We start from the raw sequence: 18,974 nt of genomic DNA, 5'->3' as shown, positions 1-18,974 counted from the left end.
CACATTAAAATGAGTTTCTAAAATCTCTGCAAAGCTCAAACAAAGAAAAATAAATAACAAGAGAATGAAGGAACCTTCTATGAGGTACTTGAGAACGAATAGATAGTTTTGTACTATGCTTCCGAGATCATACACCGAGCCCTTTTTTTTTATTAAAAGTTTCTAAACAAAGAAAAGGAGAAGAGGTTAACTCTTCGAACAGAACACAGGTGGAAAGGAAAACAAAAATGCCAATTGTTAGCTCAAGCAGCTGTAAATGAAAGATCACTAGATGTCTTATCAGGAGGTAGCGGTTCAAATGCTCTCTACTCTACCATTCCACGCTGCTTAAAAATTTCATGCATAGCTGAACCAATCTTGGCTGGTGATTCGACGACGGTAACCCCTGCTTCTCTTAGTGTCTTAATTTTGTCCTGGGCAGTACCCTTTCCTCCTGAGACGATTGCTGCAACAAACGGAAACACAATTAAACCAGTTTCAACTTGAGTAGACAAATCTAACAAGGAAAATCTACCGGAGTCTGAAGAGGGCCACTAGCATCAAATAACCTTAGAATGCTTGCTGAAGCAAATTCTACAGCCTGTAGAACTGCTAGCTACTAATTTGTTATCTCTACCTTCAGTTTTAATTTTCCGTTTAACAAAGGTTCAAAATTAAGGACTCGTAACACTTCAATATTTCAAAAACCATACACCAAATAGAAGCCAAAATAAGTGAACAATTGACATTGTACCAGAAGTCCAAGACAAATCTAATAGTTATAATATTCTAGGCAGCATGTGATTAAGTCATTTTCAAACTTGTTAACAATTCTAGTATAGGTATTAAGTATAAAGTATTATTCCTACTTGGCCCCATACCTACCTATCATTCAAGTTGTAAGGGTTTTCTATTTCACTTCAAGTGGGTATTTTGTCATACTTTCTATTATTCTCATGCTCTCTCCCTCTCTCTTCTTTTCTTGTAAGTATTAGTAGCAATGACCACTATAGGGAAGAGCAACAGCCAAAGGCTACTGCCACTACTCTAAGACTGCTCTTGTGGTGGCAAGAACAACCATTTCCTCTAGACAAGGAACAACTTTTTTTTTTTGCAAATACATATGAGTATCTTGAGGTTTCACAGCTTTTGTGTTATATGATCACCTTATTTCTAGGCGCCTGCCTAGGCACCCGCCTAACCCCCAGGCATTAGGCAACCTCAGCTGCCTGCCTACAGTTTTCAAAAACACTGTACATGGTTTTAAAAAGTTTATGCCTTACCACCTAAGCACTTGCCTTAGTTGGAAGACATCTAGGCTCCGCTTAACTCTCACCCAGATTGCCTTTGCATCTTGTATCATATTTTAGTACGTAGGTTGAACTTGAAATTCAAAATCTTTGTAGATGTTGGTAATTTGTGGATTCTAATGGCTTCATATGGTGATTAACTGGAATGAGTTAGTTTACTTCGATTATGCATATTGATTTTAAATTCTCAAACAGTTATTTCTTTTATTTGTTTATTTTTAATCTTCTTGAATTCTAGGCACTCGCCTAGCACCTAGGTGTTCCACGATAACTTGTCCACTCATTTATTGCCTACGGTCTATTAAAAGCTTGGCATGAGCGTATATAGGCAGGTTTATGGAGTACGAACCAATTTTTACTGTTTTAGAAACCCAAGATTAACTTATGTTTAGTAAGGATTGGCTAAGAAGAAAGGAGAGAGGAGAAGAATGAGAAAGAAGAAAGGAGAAGACAAAAGAGTTAGCACCGCACTACTGCCAGCGCCGCCATTATTGCTCTTATGTTTCCTCAGCCGTAGAGGGAAGTGAAAGAAGAAGAAGGGTTAAGAGGGAAGGGGAAGAAAACTTTCTTTACTGATCCAAACTTTAAGTGATAATGGATCCAAACCAGTTATATTAATGGATCCTAATTTTAAGTTATAATGGATCTAAACTTAAGTGGTATATTAACGGATCCTAACTTGATGGATCTTAACTTAAGTGATAAGATCCTAACTTAAATGATATGGATCCTAACTTAGGTGATATATTAATGGACATTCACTTATAACAATGGATTCTATCCAATATCCTTTTAATTTTCACATCTTCCCGTTACCCCCACATTGTTTGAAGCTTCAAAAAACCTAACAATGGTGGCTGAGCCTCTCATTCCCCATGCGATTCCAGAACTTCTCCGGCTCTTCCGTGGGATTAAGAAGCTTCTACAAAGCTTTTCTAAATCATATGATATTTTTTTCACTCTTTAGGAGTATGCCGACAGTCAACGATGGCTGTGCCACAGGCATGGTGGTCGGCACGGCACGTGCCGTAAGAGAAGGAGAGAAAAAAGTAAGAGATATTGACATTCGCCTTCGCTTTTGCCTGAGCTCGCGTCGGGCGCCCTAACCCGTGGGAGGAGGAAGAGAAATCGAGAGAGAGAGAGAGAGAGAGAGAGAGAGAGAGAGAGAGAGAGAGAGAGAGAGAGAGAGATTGGGTTATTGATTAAAACTTAAGTTGTGGATCAATTTTTAATCGATAACCCTATCTCTCCCTCTCTTCCCTCGGGCTAGGGCACCTGATACAAGCTCAGGCGACGGTGATCGACGATAGCGATTGGCGACGATGACAAGTGGCAAAACTATTAAGAGGGGTGCCATGCAGCATCCCTCGTGCCACGTGCCGGTATGTCGCTGGCACACATCGTCCCACATACTGACAACATGGCAATTCTTTATCGTTTACTGCATCTATGAGTTCAAAGATTGCAAGTTCAAATAATGCAAAAGTCTAACCCACTAAGAACCTTAATAAAATCTGGCAACCATATTCAAAGTCTCTTTTAAGGTCAAAATCTTGTTAAATTATGAAATAACAGCCTCTTAAGTTGACTCAGTCAGAATTTGAAAGGTTCCTGAGAGAAAATAGTTTATCAATGTGGGCTGGAAGCAAAAGATTCTAGTTCTCTTCACAACACTGGCCAAAACAAGAAAGATGCTACTTTACATGCATAATGTACTTGCAGGTAAGAAATGTCACAACTTATCAATAACAAAAAAGCACATGCATAGTAGGAAACATTTATGTGAAAACACGCACCTCCAGCATGACCCATGCGACGACCTGGTGGCGCAGTAAGTCCAGCTATAAATGCAACAATGGGCTTTTCAGTTCCACTTTCCTGCATTGTCAAGAAGGAAAACATGAAGGAAGCATAAAAGAATGAGGAAAAAAGTGGTCATCAATAGAGGGTTTTTAAACTAATAAATAAGTCTACAAACAATAGGCAGTCAAGCAGACTTGAAAGAAAGTAGATTCACTTGAATTTACTCAGCGTGTAAGACTAGTGTCTTATTAACTTGCAAACAAGGAAGGGAAAAAGGAAGTAGTATCCACTATCCACATTCACATATGTTCATGTAAATTAATAAATTTCTACATGTTTCAAGATTACATGTTTCCAACTCCATTGCGTTACTACTGTAGACTGATGAAAACAGCCTTCTAAATGACATACCTGACTTTTTATCGTCCATCTCTTTCCTCAAATCTATAAACAAAATTCTCACGAGGATTCAAGCGCGAATTCTTTTCTTCTTTCCATTGATGCCTTACTCAAGTTCCTACTCATCTCGATAAAATTTTCTTTCTTTTCATCTACAATAACCCCTTATTCCATGAAATCTATGCCGCACCCTTCTTTTTCCTCATTTCATCTATTTACTAACATTCTCCTCATATCATGCTAATCTCATTAATATGTTCTAACCCCTCCATTAAGCTAGTCGAGATAATATCAGGATGCCTTCCCCAAGCCTACCTATGAACACAAAAAGTAAGGTCATTCTCAAGTTACCCTTCACTATACCTATTTAACATAGGGAGTCAAAGGAATCAATACATTAAAGGAGAAAATTCAGGGGTAATATAATTTATATGAAAATTAGAAGGATTGACAGATAAACATGCACACATGAAAAGGTAAATAAAAGTACACAAAAAGATAATAAATGAAACCCAGAATTTGATCCAAGTGGCAAGATTTCTCAGAAATATTATGGATCTAATACTAGGTTTCAAAACATAATTTGAACTTATCATTGGTTTTCAACATAACTCAACGGGTTTAAATATGCAGTTTTGCCCGTTCCATCACTTCTTCAAAATACAGAAAACCAGAAACCAAGCCATGTAATAAATTAAAAAAGAATGAAGGTAATTAGATACTCCATAGGAATAATTAGGCCCTCGATGAGAATATCATATTGTCTTGATACTATTTTATGCATCATTTCGTAGATTTAAACTGAAACATTATAAATCAATATTACCAAGTAACTTTTTGCCAAAATCATGTTTGAAAATTCTGTGTTACTGCTATGCAGATCATGCCCAAGCTTTCACACAACTCTGGTAGAAAGGTAAATTTAGGATGTAGGTCTGATGCGATATTGGACACAGATCCATGACAGTCTGGCAGGCAGTCAGAACTTACCAAGGTTTTAACCAATCAAAAGGTTAGCCATAAAAATCATATATAGGCGTTCATGCAACATTAACCAAGTTAGAGTCATGTATAAAAAGTAACTTGTAGAATATGAACAAGACAAGAAACAAGCAGATTCTCCATTATGGGAAGTTCTTCCATGTATGTCAGACATTGTGTGTGTGAAATGCTTGCAGTGGAAAATATCATCCAACATTACTCACTAAATATTTACCTTAATTAAAGCTGCAGCATCCTCCTCTGCAGTACCTCCAATCTCTCCGATGAGAACAATACCTGGAAAGCATATAGAAGCAGTTTTGGTAAATGGTAATGTAGGTAGTAATCCTCCAGACACATCAGCAGATTTAAATTATCAAACTCTGCAAAATAAGCCATTGAATGCATGCGATGACACAGGTATCTTGTAAAAGAAGTATTGAAAATTCAATACATCAAAAATAAAGAGCACATCATCTCTTACAAGGCTTCTTGGGTTACTTGTGCTCCAAAGACCACTTGCATAGATCCAAAATTATCTAGTTTCAAGTTTCAACTATGTTGAGGTTTTTTTTTCAGTGTACAGTGGAAATTTTGCAGATGCCCTCAGTTCTGCATCCTCAAATTGAAGTGACAAGGTAGCTAGGTTCATCCACCAATCAGCTTAACAGGTTTCATGATAAGCCTCTATCTAGCTCTCTTTATCTTCCTTCTCTATTGTCTCTAACACACCCTTTCTTCGTCCAACATCACTAATTAAGCTCGACATAAGAATTTGAATTGGAATGATGCTAACGTTCATATCTAGAAATAGCCTAATCTATTTCTAGAGGCAGTAAAGAATAGTAGCAATGTCTGCACAAATCTTAGTTAAAATAAATGCATGAATAGGAGTATTTGCACACACATATGACGAAGAAAGTGCAAAAAGCCTGATCAATACATTTTCTACAATACAAATCAGATCTGTGCTGCTCAAGCTTTCTCACACTGTATAGTACAGCCCAGTCAGTAAAACAATTTAAAAGATTCCCAAGCAATATGATACTTTGCTTAAAAAATGCAATTTAAATTCATTGTTCTAAAAGGAAGGACAAGAAAAAAAGCCTCCTACTGTCCAATATTGAGCAATGGGGCATTCTGTTGACAAGCACTATAGCAGAGAACACACTAGGCAAAATCTCTATACGATGAAAAGCCTTAAAAATCAGTTCCATTAACTTTCTAAAACAAAAGGACACAGCTACTATCCCAAGAATAAAGAGGTTACCTTCAGTCTGAGGATCATCAAGGAACTTTGTTATGCAATCAACAAAATTTGTCCCGTTAAAGGGGTCTCCACCAATACCTACACAAGTTGATTGTCCTAAACCTACAGCAGTTGTTTGGAAAACCTGCCAATGAAGAACAGAATAATAAATTCTTACAAATGATTCTCTTGACGATAAACAAGTTCTCATGGAGAAATCCCATACCGCTTCATAAGTCAAGGTACCAGATCGAGATACAATCCCTACACGCCCTGGCTTGTGGATATAACCAGGCATTATTCCGATCTTACATTCTCCAGGTTTGATAATGCCAGGACAGTTTGGTCCAATTAATCGAGTTTTTGATTGCTTGTTAAGAGCAGCCTTCACTCGAACCTAATATACACAAAGTAGATGGTTATGAGAAACAGGTTTTCTCATCGATTCATTCAGCAGTAACAAAAAATGGCACTTGACAAAATGAAGCTCATGTCTTCTGAATAGTGAACCTTCACAAAATTGCCATGCACTCTCACTAGTGGATAGAGCTACTTAATATAATTACAAGGTCATGTCACAATTTATGCCTTAAAATAGAGATGCTCTCAAGATCCAAGAATATGATAAAGAATATGTATGACATGCAGGCAAACAAGAACAGTGATGTGAGTCCTCGACACATCAGCATAGTACAACTGAAGTGTAGGTTATTTTCTTTGACTATCTAGCAGGACAAGACGGTGCATATAATTCAAGTATTTGCCGAACATGTGCCTCAAGCAAATCCACAAAAAATGTCAAAAAACAGCCTGCATTAGCCAACATCTATCCATTCCAACACATTTATACTAGTCAGCAACTACCTGATATCACTGTCGGTATGTGCATCATAAGATCATTCATAGAGATGTACCAAGATCCTAACAGAAAAATGAGAAGAATCAACACATTTCTTCAAATTGATGATAAGGTTAGATCCATTTTATTATAACAAATATATATAATGCCAGGAGATTATACTAATGAAGTATTTTTCCAGTAGTTCAGTACTTTCTGTTGGAAATGAACACTGTTATTCTGTAAGTTATCATTTAGTTCAATAATAATGACATCAACTTCTTTCAGAAAGTGCTTAAGCGAAAATGGATCCATAATGCTCTCAAATGGTTATATCAGACATGACTTATTTTCTGAAAGAAAGGAAGACTGAAGAACTTTAAAAGGCATGATCAGGCTAATCATGGTACGGCTGCATGGTTAATGGAGGATGTACCTGTGAAAGGATTACCACCCAAATTGAAGGTCTCAGAACTAGAAAATCTACACACTAAGTATTCAGACTGCATATTTTGGGAATTTTGCCTGCTACCAACATACTTTCCTACCCTTTTTTATTTTTGACTTCACTGTTATGAACATAACTACCTGTTTCTTCCTTTAGAAACTTTATCAACATCTGCACATAAAAAATTAGAAGAAAAACAAAGCATAGAACTGTTTATCAAGGAACATTCTCATTGAACCACATAGAATAAAAACTAAAACAGCACATAAGACTCTGCCAGAAATAACTGGAAAATGTTGCAAAAAATCTGTCATTTACCATATCATGCTGAGGGATTCCTTCAGTAATGCACACAACAAGGTCTAACTCAGCTTCCATTGCTTCCATAATTGCAGCAGCAGCAAATGGTGGTGGAACATAGATAACTGATGCATTGGCCTTTGTCTCAGCCTTTGCTTCTGCTACTGAGTTGAACACTGGAAGACCCAAGTGTTCAGTTCCACCTTTCTTAGGTGTCACCCCACCAACCTATCATAAGAGGCAAGCATCTCAAAAGCAATCACACTATCATTCAAGGAAGCAGGCTAAATTGCATAAATTTCTCAGTGAAATCTACACGGTAGAACAGTAAAAGGCATGGACGGCACGTAATGAGAATGCAAACCACCACCTACAGTGCCAGAGCATACCAGTTACCACTACAGGGATATAATAATATTCTGGTTCAGGTGCTAATCCTTGTTGTTTCTACATGGGATGTAATGGGTCACACAGAGATATGTACACCCTATATTGGAGAATGGCTTATCATCATTGTTGTGTTGTAGATACATCATAACTCAATCACTCGGGTCCATCTACTTGTGCATTGTAAAAGTCTGCATGGTGGATAAATAACATATCCGACATGTTTAACACTCACTCTCAGATGAAGCCTATTACATTCATCAACATCCTATAACTAAGTGCCTTAATATAAGAACCAAGTTCAAGAACTTCAGTTAGACCTTAAAATTATAGTATGGGAAAAGAAAATTCATGAAATATAATATCCTGGTATTATGCACTTAGGCTGGAAAGTGATTGAAACCCCTCAAACATCCAGGCGCTTTGAGAAGTAGGCATATCTACCATAAAGACCAAAGATAGTATAGTGGAACAACTATTATTATAATCATAAGCTTAACTCCATCTAGCCATGAATAGATACATACCACCAGAGTACCAGGATGATCACCACATTACATAGGCGCGAGTCCCATTCAACTACAGTTGCAGGTGATAAATGAAAACTAAAAAGGGAATTGGATTTCTCTTAAGTATCACACTTCATAATTTCAGTTTTATCAAACGTTCCTTCATGCGGGGATGAAATGCGTAACGTAGGTTAATTGCAACAAGGTAGAGAAGCAAACATATCTATGGTAAAGTGCGCAAGCCAATGGATGACAGCAACACCATCTCCAAGTTTAGATCAAAATGAAAGGAAGGAGATCAGCGAATCTACGTACTCAGAGAAAAAGATCAAAAGAAAAATGGCCCATTTGGGTATTAAACATTGGATAATTTCAGATCGGCTTGCATTGATCAATCACACATAATTACCAAATCAACTCCCCGTTATATCACTGAATAGGCAAAGACTAATCAATCGAACAGAAACAACAGCAACCAAATCCCCAGATAACAACAACGATCGACACCAAACCCTTCGATTCAGGAAAACCCCTTCAAACAAAACGCAGACGAAATCAGACCAGGGAAGGATACACGCACCATCTTGGTGCCATACTCGATGGCCTGCTCGGTGTGGAACGTGCCGTTCTTTCCGGTGATCCCCTGGCAGATGACACGGGTGTTCTTGTCCACGAACACCGCCGCCGCCGGCGCCGCCGCCGCGAAGCGGCGAGATTGAGACGATAAGGAAGAAGGGGATAGAGGCAAAGGTGCTCCCGGGTTATGGAGGGAGAAGAGCCTGGACGCGACGGATCCGACCAGCTTCGAGGTCTGGCGAGACATGGCTTGGCTGCGACGATGGTTAAAGCCTCTCCCCCAAAACGCCTCCTCTTGCTTGCTTGGTTTCTTTTCCTTCTCTCTTTTAGGTTTTCTTTTATTTTTTATTTTTTTTTCCGCTTTGCTTCCGCCAACCTTATTGGAATGCGTCACGCTCGCTTTCCCTTTCTTTTCTTTCTATTGCATTTACTCGTTAGTTTCCCTCTCTAGTAATTGGATAGAGGAATTGGAATTTAACTCCTCCTAATAGCGACTTAGTGTTCAATTGAGACGCCTTAAGTTTTCACCATTTATCAAAACAATATAACTTCAAACAAAGTATAATATGATAATCTTAAACAACAATTAGTATCTCATCTTAATATAATAATTCTCTTTAATCTTAATAATATTAAACTTTTACACTACGAGGGCAATAATATACACACTGTAAGAGCTGGAAGTTTACAATAACATTAATTCAATTACTGTGTATTGCATAAATATCTTTTGAATTTCACACTTGTCTTACTTGTTTCTTAGTTTATATTGAGCAAAATGATGTTAGGTCAATTATAAGATATTACAAAATTAAATAATGTATTTTATTTATTAAGCATGTAATATGTTCTAATCATGTATAAATTATAAGGTTAATTAATTAATTACAAATTTTGATTATATATAAGTGTTCAAATAAATATAAATTATCTAATAATAAAACTGCAAAACAAATCGTGGCCATCTAATTGTAAAAATACTAGTGTTCAAGTAATTGCATTATTATATTATATTATGAAATTTAATTATATTTTTATTTAAACTCTTTGGTTGTAGATGCTTTAATTTTTAAACTCATCTTATGTAAAACTACAGTGTTACTAAGTATTATATAATAAAATTATAAAATATAATTTCTTTTTTATTTAAATTCATAATTTTGCCGACACTTTGATAATGAGCTTTATTATACTAAAACGTAAAATTAGAATGATAAAATATAAAATGCATGGCTCATAAGAAAATTTGGACCAACTATTTTAGTAGAATTAGTAGGTATAATTTTTCACTATAAATGAGTTTATATAATTAACTCCAACTCAAACATTTATTACGAAGAATTTTGGTTGGTAATTTAGTGATTTAACTTAATTGATAATTCGACTGTATGGTTGGTTCAGAGAAGTAACTCATCAGTGTGACTATTTTGAGTATTATTCGGGCGATATTTAGTCTGAGTAATAGTTCAAAGATGTATATATTTTAAAATTTAGATTAAGTGGTTTAGTAAAAATAGGCAACCCTAGTGCAAATCACTCCCTTTTTTTTTTTTTCCTTCATATGTATTGATGACACGTGGCCTGAGTCTCTGGAACGCTGTTGGGAACCATCCAGCCCGAGATCTGCTCATTCGCCGTGGATCCTCATTTTTTTCATTTTATCCGATAAAATCAAATCTCTCTCGCACAAGATACAAAGACGCCACGGAAGCCGAGCCCGAGGGTTTCCCTCTCTTCCTCTTTCCCACTTCGTTGCATCGTTCTCTGCTCCTCCTATTTCGCCATTCCTCGCCTTCGGAGTAGTGGAGAGAGAGGAGCGAAGGGAGTCAAATTCTAGGGTTAGGGTTTTGGGGCATCTCGCGGGCTGGATAAGAAGATGAGCAGTGTGGATCCGGCGGCCGCCAGCACCCATGGCAACCTCGACGAGCAGATCGAGCAGCTCATGCAGTGCAAGCCGCTCTCCGAGCAAGAGGTTCCCTCTCTTTTTTTAACACCTTTTGTTTCTCTGCGTTTGATCTCTGTTCGATTTGGCTATTACGCTCGTGTTGGTTCCAAGTGTCTTCCCTTTTTTGTCGGTCCGAGGGCTTAAATCGTTGTCTGCTTTGATGGATCGGGAATGGTATAAACGAAAGTGGGATTTAAATGGTTTCTTTCGAGCGATCCGGTCGAAATTGTGTTTCCCGCAGTGGAATGGTAAAGTTTTTGAGGCTGGCATATGGTTGAGCTATGGATATGCTGGATCTCATATGGGAGTGTTGCTTTGACTTGGATAGAGTGGGTACAGTTATTACACTTATTCATGGAGGATTTGGGACAGATCTGAGGTCGCCAGATTCTTTTTGAGGATCGTGGCCACATTGCTGAAGGTTGTCTGTTCCACCAACAGAGATAAGGCTAAGATTCATTATGTCATCTATGTCTTGTATTCGGAACTTTAAGGAGTGGCAAAAACTGAGTCTGTATAAGTCATTTATACATAATTGTAGCTTACCATTCATAAGTACCTTTTTACATCCTAAAGAAAGATAAAGTCAGCTAGCTTATAATGAGACTAATTTAAACAATATTAAGAGGAGATTAGCCTATTATTAAGACCATAAACCTCCCTTCTTATGTAGAAATGGGCAGCCATGCAAACCTCTCCCATGTGGCACTTCTTGTCATCATTCCCTCTTTCCATGTTAGTCTAGCATACTGTCAAATCTTCTCATTTGAACCCATGTATGTATGTCAAGACTGGTCCCTCTATAATCTATATTAAGTCAGTTTATTGTATGGTTGGACAATATCAATGATAACTAAGGTACAAAATGTTCATACATTTTTATTTCAAAACATTTGATTTCTTGGTCGAAAGGAGTCGAAGTTAGGTAATCCAATCCAATTATATCCCTCCTAGCAAACTAGCCCATTGAAGTGTTTATCTTCCAACTCTTACGTCTTCCATCATCTAGGAAGAAATGCACTTCCTTGAAAACAGGAAGAGGAACCCTCCATTTTGCAGGATACCATAATAACCCTTGTTCTAAGTAAAACTTGCAAGGTGCCTATTGTGGTTTGAATAGATGCCAGAAACATGCCCAAGGTTTTAGACACCTAATTTAATATATCTGTCATTTTTTATGTTCTATACTAGATTACTAGTAGGGAGTACATATACATGGATGAGACATGAACTATGATTTCAATTCAATGTTTTAATTAGTCCAATAAATTTAATACAACTAGTCAATAACTCAATATCCTTGTGACTTATTGTTACTGGCTATAGATCTTTGTTAAGCCAAAAAGACAGTCCTCCAGGCCTTGTATTTGCTGATACTCCTCTGCGTCTCTGCTGACCACTGCAACTAGCAATTTTCAGGCTGACGGCTGATGCATTACCTCATCCTTTTGGATTAAGGAAAGTAGGGGGAAAAGAAAATGGGTGGATGCAGGAGAACATTACTTCTAGAAGCAACCAATGTTTAGAAAAATCTGAAAATGCACTGTATACTTTAAACTGATTATTCGATTCTTAGCCTTTAATTTCATCAATTTCTCGACAAGAACATTTTTCCCTGTGGAACTGTGTCATGTCATTATCATGGATCATCTGGACCAGTTTTGGTACTTCTAGTTAATAGATCCAACATTCAGAATCATCAAAATCAAGTTTCATCTACTCATATTTATATGTAGCTTGATAGGTTTCAACTTCTAATACATCTTCATGCAGGTTAGAATGTTGTGTGAGAAAGCAAAAGAGATATTGATGGAAGAAAGCAATGTACAGGTGAGGCCTTCTTGTTTCTTTAATCTACTATTTACTTAATACACTTCTGTTCCAGCCTTTCTTGATTGTCTGTGTTTGCTTGGAAAAGAATCTGAACCAATGCTGCTAGTTGGATCATGTTTTCCACCAGTACTTTTTTCAACTCTGATGACTAGAGTTTGCTTTTAAACACAAGCACAGCAACAGAAGTAAGTATATTAGCAAGACATATGTAAGAATGATGTTTTCTTTTGGTTAATCAAAATTCTTAAATGTTAATTAGTTTCATAATGTTATTGTGTAGCGAGGCTCATGAGCTTGACTCGTTTAGAGCTCGGCTTGAGCTCCAAATGAACCAAGCCGAGCTGAGTTTTCTAGCTCGAAATACTAATCGAGTTGAGCGAGCTAGAATTGACTCGCTTGAGCGCGACTTGATATATATATATATATATATATATATATATATATATATATTGTCTATTTAAAATCTTATAATAATATGTTTATAGCACAGTTGGTAATACACTTTAATCTCATATAGGATAATATGGGTTCGAATCTTAGATTGCACATCTAAAAGATTAATTTTTTAAATTGGTTGGATGACATTTAGTCCTACATTAGAAAATGAAGAGTCAGAAATCATCTTTAGATGTACCCAACCCTCAAAAGAGTATATTATTATAGCTAAGAATTAAATAGACAATAAAAAAATTTAAAAACTGAGCCAGCTTGGTAATGTCATCGAGTCGAGCCGAGCTAAATTTTATTCATTTTCAAGCCAAGCCGAGAGCTCATTTACACCCCTAGCTTTTATGTCCATTCTAAGTGTTTTGGAAACTTTTAAAATTCTTTAGATTTCTTCTTGATATTATTGTTATCTTATACTTTCTGTCATTTTTTTCAAACTCAACCTTTCGATATGACCTCTTGTATATTCTTTTTGCTATATCATCCTTTGGATAAACTGATATATTTCTTCTTGCACAATACTTATACATTGCTTGTCACAATAATAAGAATAAATTTCATCCAAAAGAAGTAGTTGCACAATACTGCGCCTACTTTTTTATGACTTTAGAGTGACATACATTGATAGAAATTATTGAACATAATGAACCAATAAACTTTTAATTGACGCAGTTGAAACAGCATGAGAGGAGGAATATATTGGCCAAGCACCATAATCTACAAAGGAGGTCAAACTGATTTATTATGCTGCCCCAGGCAGCTATGAGTGGAGTTATTAAGATTTAAGAGAGCTTATCTATAAAATTATCTTAGCGTATTGAAGTATAATGCATTAGAATCTGTTGAGTTGGCGGTGTTTAGATTAGAAGCAATAAAGCTTCATATATTCTTCAGTCTCTTCTCTTCTTGAATTATAAATACCTAGCTGTCTCAGTAGTCTCACTCAGATGTTATGACATATGTCAAATTATCACATGCATGGAGATTGATTGCGATGATTATATCAGGGGTAAACATTTGACATTTAAATAGTACTAATATATTAATACCAAAACATGACCATGGGCTGAAATAACACTATTGGCTGTTCTCCGAGATATTTTTTAATTGAACTGCATTGTAGGCAATGAGAATTTTGCATGTTCTGCATGTAATCATGGAGGTAAAGGATATGATATTCAAGTTGCAATTCTCCCTTTTCTTCTCAGCTTTAAAGTTAAAGGTGAATTGGTACCTTTTTTTTTCCTTCTAATTGGCATAATCTTGTTTCTTGTCTCTGGGGTTACCAAAATCCTTGATTTCGCCTTTCTTAGGTACTGAGGTAGCAATATTTCTTCTTTTTTTAGGAAACTAAACTATTGTGCTCATCTTTCTTGCAGCCTGTGAAAAGCCCTGTGACAATATGTGGTGATATTCATGGTCAGTTTCATGATCTAGCAGAATTATTTAGAATTGGTGGGAAGGTACTCTTTTTCATACTCATTCACTGGATCACTTAAATGAATGTAGTGTAAATGAGTTATCTTGACTTAAACTTTCTATAGAAAGCTATGGATCTTCTGACTTGTTATTATTCCTTTGATCCCAAACAGAAAAATGCCCTTATGTACTAGAGTTTTGATAGTTCATTGCCTTTCTCTTATTTTCAGTGTCCAGATACAAACTACCTATTCATGGGAGATTATGTGGATCGTGGGTATTATTCTGTTGAAACTGTCACGGTAAGAAAAAAGTTGCTGAAGACTGTCATATGTTGTTGTTAACTGTAAGTCTGGAATATGCTATTAGATGTTAATCTAATGAATCTAAGATTCTAAGTTGAGAATATCTACTGCATTTTACATTGTTCATGTATTGTCCTATACCTTTGCCTGAAGTTGGACCTTATCCATTGCTGTTCTTACTAGATGAGTTTTGCTGTTAATAGTTGAGAAATTTAAGGTTTCAATTTTGGTCCACTAGAGTCAATTAGTTATTGATATGTTTTATCATTTTAGACAACAAAAATGGCATCCTTATGCCACCAGTTTTGGGAGGGCAAGATAGATGCAGCCTGATGCCTACTGCTAAAGATGTTTTTCCCATGACTCAAACAAGTGTGACCAGCGACAGCTGCACATGCCTTGAGATTTCACTGTTACACTGAGCTCAATTTCAATACAGAGGGCAGCACTATGATTATGAGATTGGAATCACATGGCTCTTAGATTTATGGGGTCATGTTTACTAGACTTATTAAAGCAGTGGATTCGATAATATTCCTGAGAAAAGTAGTCTGGAGATCATTATAATTACTAGTTTTTTCTTAAAGCAGATTGCAACATTATTGTTTATTGGGACTACTAGTTACTTTCTTATATTATCAACTCTCAGTCACTTAATATTGTCTGTAATTATACTTATTGACTGATTCAACAGCTTCTGGTGGCCTTGAAGGTTCGCTATCCTCAGCGAATTACAATTCTGAGAGGAAACCATGAGAGTCGTCAGGTATACAGCCTGAGTTTGCGTTTTCAATTGCTAAACTCTAGGTTATTCTGCATGCTGTATATTTTAACCACAAAGAGGGTTAGGGCAATGAAATTATCATGCTTCCTTTTCATATGTGTGTATGTGCGTATAAAATATTATAATTCCTATTATATTTGTTTCTCACTTTTCTATTATTCAATATGCACTGTACAAGTATCTCCTGAGCTGAACAATGGTTTCAAATCAAATTGCAGATTACTCAGGTTTATGGATTCTATGATGAATGCTTAAGAAAGTGAGTTCCTAGTTCATATATATATCTTCCTGTGCTTCTCATCTGATAAGTTATTCTCTGGTTGTTAATATTGGGATAGATGGAGATGATTTCCTTGGGTAATGATATGATGGTCCTTTTGCTGATTCTTCATGTTACTCTGGGTAGTTAAAAAATTAAGTATCTATGTCATATTATTCATGCTTACTAGCAGAGTAAGAGTTAAAGGGGTACCATATTGAATTCTCTCTGGATAAACATGGCTAGCTTATCCAACTGTTTGTAACCTAACTTTTCTTTGCCAATTTAAGATCATTTCATATTAGCTGGTCTATTGGCCTGACATTATTGTTGGAATGGTTTTTTATTATCCTTTTCTTCTTCATGAAATATAAATATGTTGAAATTGTTTAGATTGACCATGACTTGCTCCATTCAGCACACCAACTGTAGACATAGGTATAGCTTAAGCAGATTGGATACCTACAATCTGCTTAAAGCAAATCATATAAACAATTATCTAGTCTATAATTATGATGCACTAATGCTGATAGTCAAAGAAGATTATGAATGGTAACCTACGGCACAGTAAGTGCTAGTTCGCACTTGTTAGCTGCTGGTCAGCATGCTTCCCTGATAACCCGCAAGGCAATGTGACATGATTGGATGTCAATATGTGGTTGTTTTATGTCTTAATTCAATACTTGAACTGTAATTCATCGAGCAAGCTGAAGTACTAATTATCCATGATTGGATATAAATTTGTGGTTGTTTGGTATTTTAATAAACAATACTAATTGTTGATGCTACAATCTAAAGTAATTCATGGTTTGTGCATGCTGGATGGGGGTATTCTCTTAAGACATTATTATATCACCATATAATTCTTGATTTGCATTTCACACATACTTTCATTAACACTAAATTCAATGTACCACATATCTGTTTACAAGATGGCACGCATGTAAGGGGCATGCTCTGCATTGTGAACTTGCTTACCAATGCTGACAGTTCTTTTCATTGTTTGTTGGCAGATATGGTAATGCAAATGTATGGAAGACCTTTACGGATCTTTTTGATTATTTCCCTTTGACGGCATTGGTTTGTACCTTGAACATTTTGTTTTATCTGTGTTTGATACTTTATACTTTATTTAAGTCTCTTCTTAAATTCTATGTTTGAGTCCTCTAGTGATTGGAATAATATTTATGTTTCAAAGTTGAATATACGAATTTTTTGGTACAAACAGAATAATTTCCCTGTCAATGGTCAGTATCTCAGCAACCATTTTGCAATAGTGGGGTTAGAATGCATGTTTTACATCTGGGATTAGGAATTTGCTTGCTAATAATCCATGTCATCTCCACATAATCCTTCCTCACAGTTAGTATAAGCTACACTGTTTAAAAAAGAGTCTACGAAAGCTTATTTTGTGAACTTTTTCCTTGTGTTGACTCTAGATAATGTTAGTGAAATTGTTTCAAAAAGTTTTCATAGTTCAAATATTTTCGAATTAAGCATTTCTGGGTCAGCCTGACCTTTCTATCACGAAATTCTCAACTTGTGTTCCTGATTTGCTTTTCAGGTTGAGTCAGAAATATTTTGCCTTCATGGTGGGTTATCACCATCAATTGAGACCCTTGATAGCATTCGCAGCTTTGATCGCGTCCAAGAAGTTCCTCATGAGGGGCCTATGTGTGATCTTCTTTGGTCTGATCCAGATGATCGATGTGGCTGGGGTATTTCTCCCCGTGGTGCTGGATATACCTTTGGACAAGTATTGTATATGATTCTTTACTTTCTTTTTTTCCCATTTTATTTTTTTGGTATTCTCTTCATTCAAATACAATTTCAGGATATATCGGAGCAATTCAACCATACCAATAACCTTAAGCTGATCGCGAGAGCTCATCAGTTAGTCATGGAAGGATATAATTGGGGACATGTAACTACTGAGCTTACTCTTTATTGTTGAATGTGCATTAGCCATCAAGCAGTTCACCTTTTATTAAGGTTTTTATGGTACAGGAGCAAAAGGTGGTGACCATATTTAGTGCACCTAACTATTGCTACCGATGTGGGAATATGGCCTCCATCTTAGAAGTAGATGACTGCAGGGGTCATACTTTTATCCAGGTGACAGTCCCTCCTTTTGTATTTGCCACTCTTATAACAGATGATGTTAATATTTCTGAACTCATTATTAAGACAGATTTGTTAAGATCATTTGACAGATTGTTCCTATACTACCCGGAAAAATATCACCTTTTCATGTAACAAGAGAATCATCTTTTCAGTTTGGACATAATTAGAGAAGCTCTCAAAATTAAGCTTCTCTCTAGAATGTTCGGTTACCATGTGTTAACAATTCAGGTCAGATGGGTCTTATTGCTTCAATGAATATTATAAATTTTATTTTTAGTTTTGGACAATGCCCTAGAGGCCTGGATACCTTCACCATTATTGGTAATAGACTGATAGTATGAAATCCAGAGAACAGAGATGTGACTTGTTAGTTCTTTGACCATATATGAGTAAACTTTATCGATGATGGCTTGTCTCAGCAAGTATTATCCAGACTCCTGTTTTCTTACAACCTGGTTTTGTGGCTTTGTGAGTATTAGTGAGGTGATGTTTTGATGGCCTTTGATGTTGTTTCTCTTATACCTGCAGTTTGAGCCAGCACCAAGGAGAGGTGAACCTGATGTAACCCGCAGAACACCTGATTATTTCCTATGAAAGAGTTGAGGAGGCAAATTGCTTTTTTCCGCTGCAAGTGCTTAGTTGATGAATGTGGTTATAATTGCAGATATTTCCTCCAGATTATACATCCAATTCACGTTCTTACTGCAACCTGGTGTGCTTGATGGTTAGCCAAACACATGATTTCCATTGGGGTCGAGGCAGATGATCCGGTAAATTCAGCATCAGCAGTAACTTGCATTATTTCCAAGGACAGTTGCATTTCCTTGTTTTGTATCTTTTATAACTCTTTTTCCGTCCTGTAGAGAGGATTTTAACAATCTGGGGTTCTTATGCTTTAATTATTAGGTTTAAGTGATCTCCAAAGGAACTGTGTATTTTCCTACTGGGTTATTCTCTTTTTGAACATTGTCTTTTTTTTATTTTTCTTTTCCCCCCTAACAATAGTCGCTTATAATAGTTAAGTAATACGATCTGTTGAAATTTTTGTTTCTTTTACTTGTTCTGTGCCTGTTTAAGAG

At 36.3% G+C, this 18,974-nt stretch overlaps 2 protein-coding genes across 2 annotated transcripts; one reads left to right on the top strand and one right to left on the bottom strand.

Annotated features, from left to right (window-relative positions):
- Window positions 1-65: 65 nt before the first annotated feature.
- LOC140763122 (succinate--CoA ligase [ADP-forming] subunit alpha, mitochondrial) lies at window positions 66-9,123 on the bottom strand. The gene is made up of 7 exons (XM_073101184.1): window positions 8,784-9,123; window positions 7,326-7,535; window positions 5,948-6,118; window positions 5,743-5,866; window positions 4,708-4,769; window positions 3,086-3,167; window positions 66-445 (listed from the first exon to the last, which is right to left on the bottom strand). The coding sequence occupies exons 1-7, from the start codon at window positions 9,024-9,026 to the stop codon at window positions 306-308; spliced, it is 1,032 nt and encodes a 343-aa protein (XP_072957285.1). The 5' UTR covers window positions 9,027-9,123; the 3' UTR covers window positions 66-305.
- A 1,278-nt stretch (window positions 9,124-10,401) lies between these two features.
- LOC140762964 (serine/threonine-protein phosphatase PP2A-2 catalytic subunit-like) lies at window positions 10,402-18,946 on the top strand. The gene is made up of 11 exons (XM_073100960.1): window positions 10,402-10,751; window positions 12,498-12,554; window positions 14,384-14,467; window positions 14,654-14,725; window positions 15,423-15,494; window positions 15,731-15,771; window positions 16,785-16,851; window positions 17,336-17,527; window positions 17,606-17,695; window positions 17,779-17,886; window positions 18,424-18,946. The coding sequence occupies exons 1-11, from the start codon at window positions 10,656-10,658 to the stop codon at window positions 18,487-18,489; spliced, it is 945 nt and encodes a 314-aa protein (XP_072957061.1). The 5' UTR covers window positions 10,402-10,655; the 3' UTR covers window positions 18,490-18,946.
- Window positions 18,947-18,974: the final 28 nt, after the last annotated feature.

This window comes from Typha angustifolia, chromosome 7 (genome assembly GCF_048772165.1).
Source record: "Typha angustifolia cultivar Huaian chromosome 7, ASM4877216v1, whole genome shotgun sequence".
Taxonomy (NCBI): Eukaryota; Viridiplantae; Streptophyta; class Magnoliopsida; order Poales; family Typhaceae; genus Typha; species Typha angustifolia.
This window is presented reverse-complemented; position numbering and strand designations above follow the sequence as displayed.

Excerpts from the sequence above, each read along its gene's own strand:
- LOC140763122 (XM_073101184.1), bottom strand. The coding sequence starts at position 9,026 with ATGTCTCGCCAGACCTCGAAGCTGGTCGGATCCGTCGCGTCCAGGCTC. Across the intron at positions 4,770-5,742 it reads TGATGATCCTCAGACTGAAG|GTATTGTTCTCATCGGAGAG; the intron begins GTAACCTCTTTA and ends TATGCTTTCCAG. Across the intron at positions 446-3,085 it reads TCGCATGGGTCATGCTGGAG|CAATCGTCTCAGGAGGAAAG; the intron begins GTGCGTGTTTTC and ends CGTTTGTTGCAG.
- LOC140762964 (XM_073100960.1), top strand. The coding sequence starts at position 10,656 with ATGAGCAGTGTGGATCCGGCGGCCGCCAGCACCCATGGCAACCTCGAC. Across the intron at positions 12,555-14,383 it reads TGGAAGAAAGCAATGTACAG|CCTGTGAAAAGCCCTGTGAC; the intron begins GTGAGGCCTTCT and ends TCTTTCTTGCAG. Across the intron at positions 17,887-18,423 it reads GGGGTCATACTTTTATCCAG|TTTGAGCCAGCACCAAGGAG; the intron begins GTGACAGTCCCT and ends TTATACCTGCAG.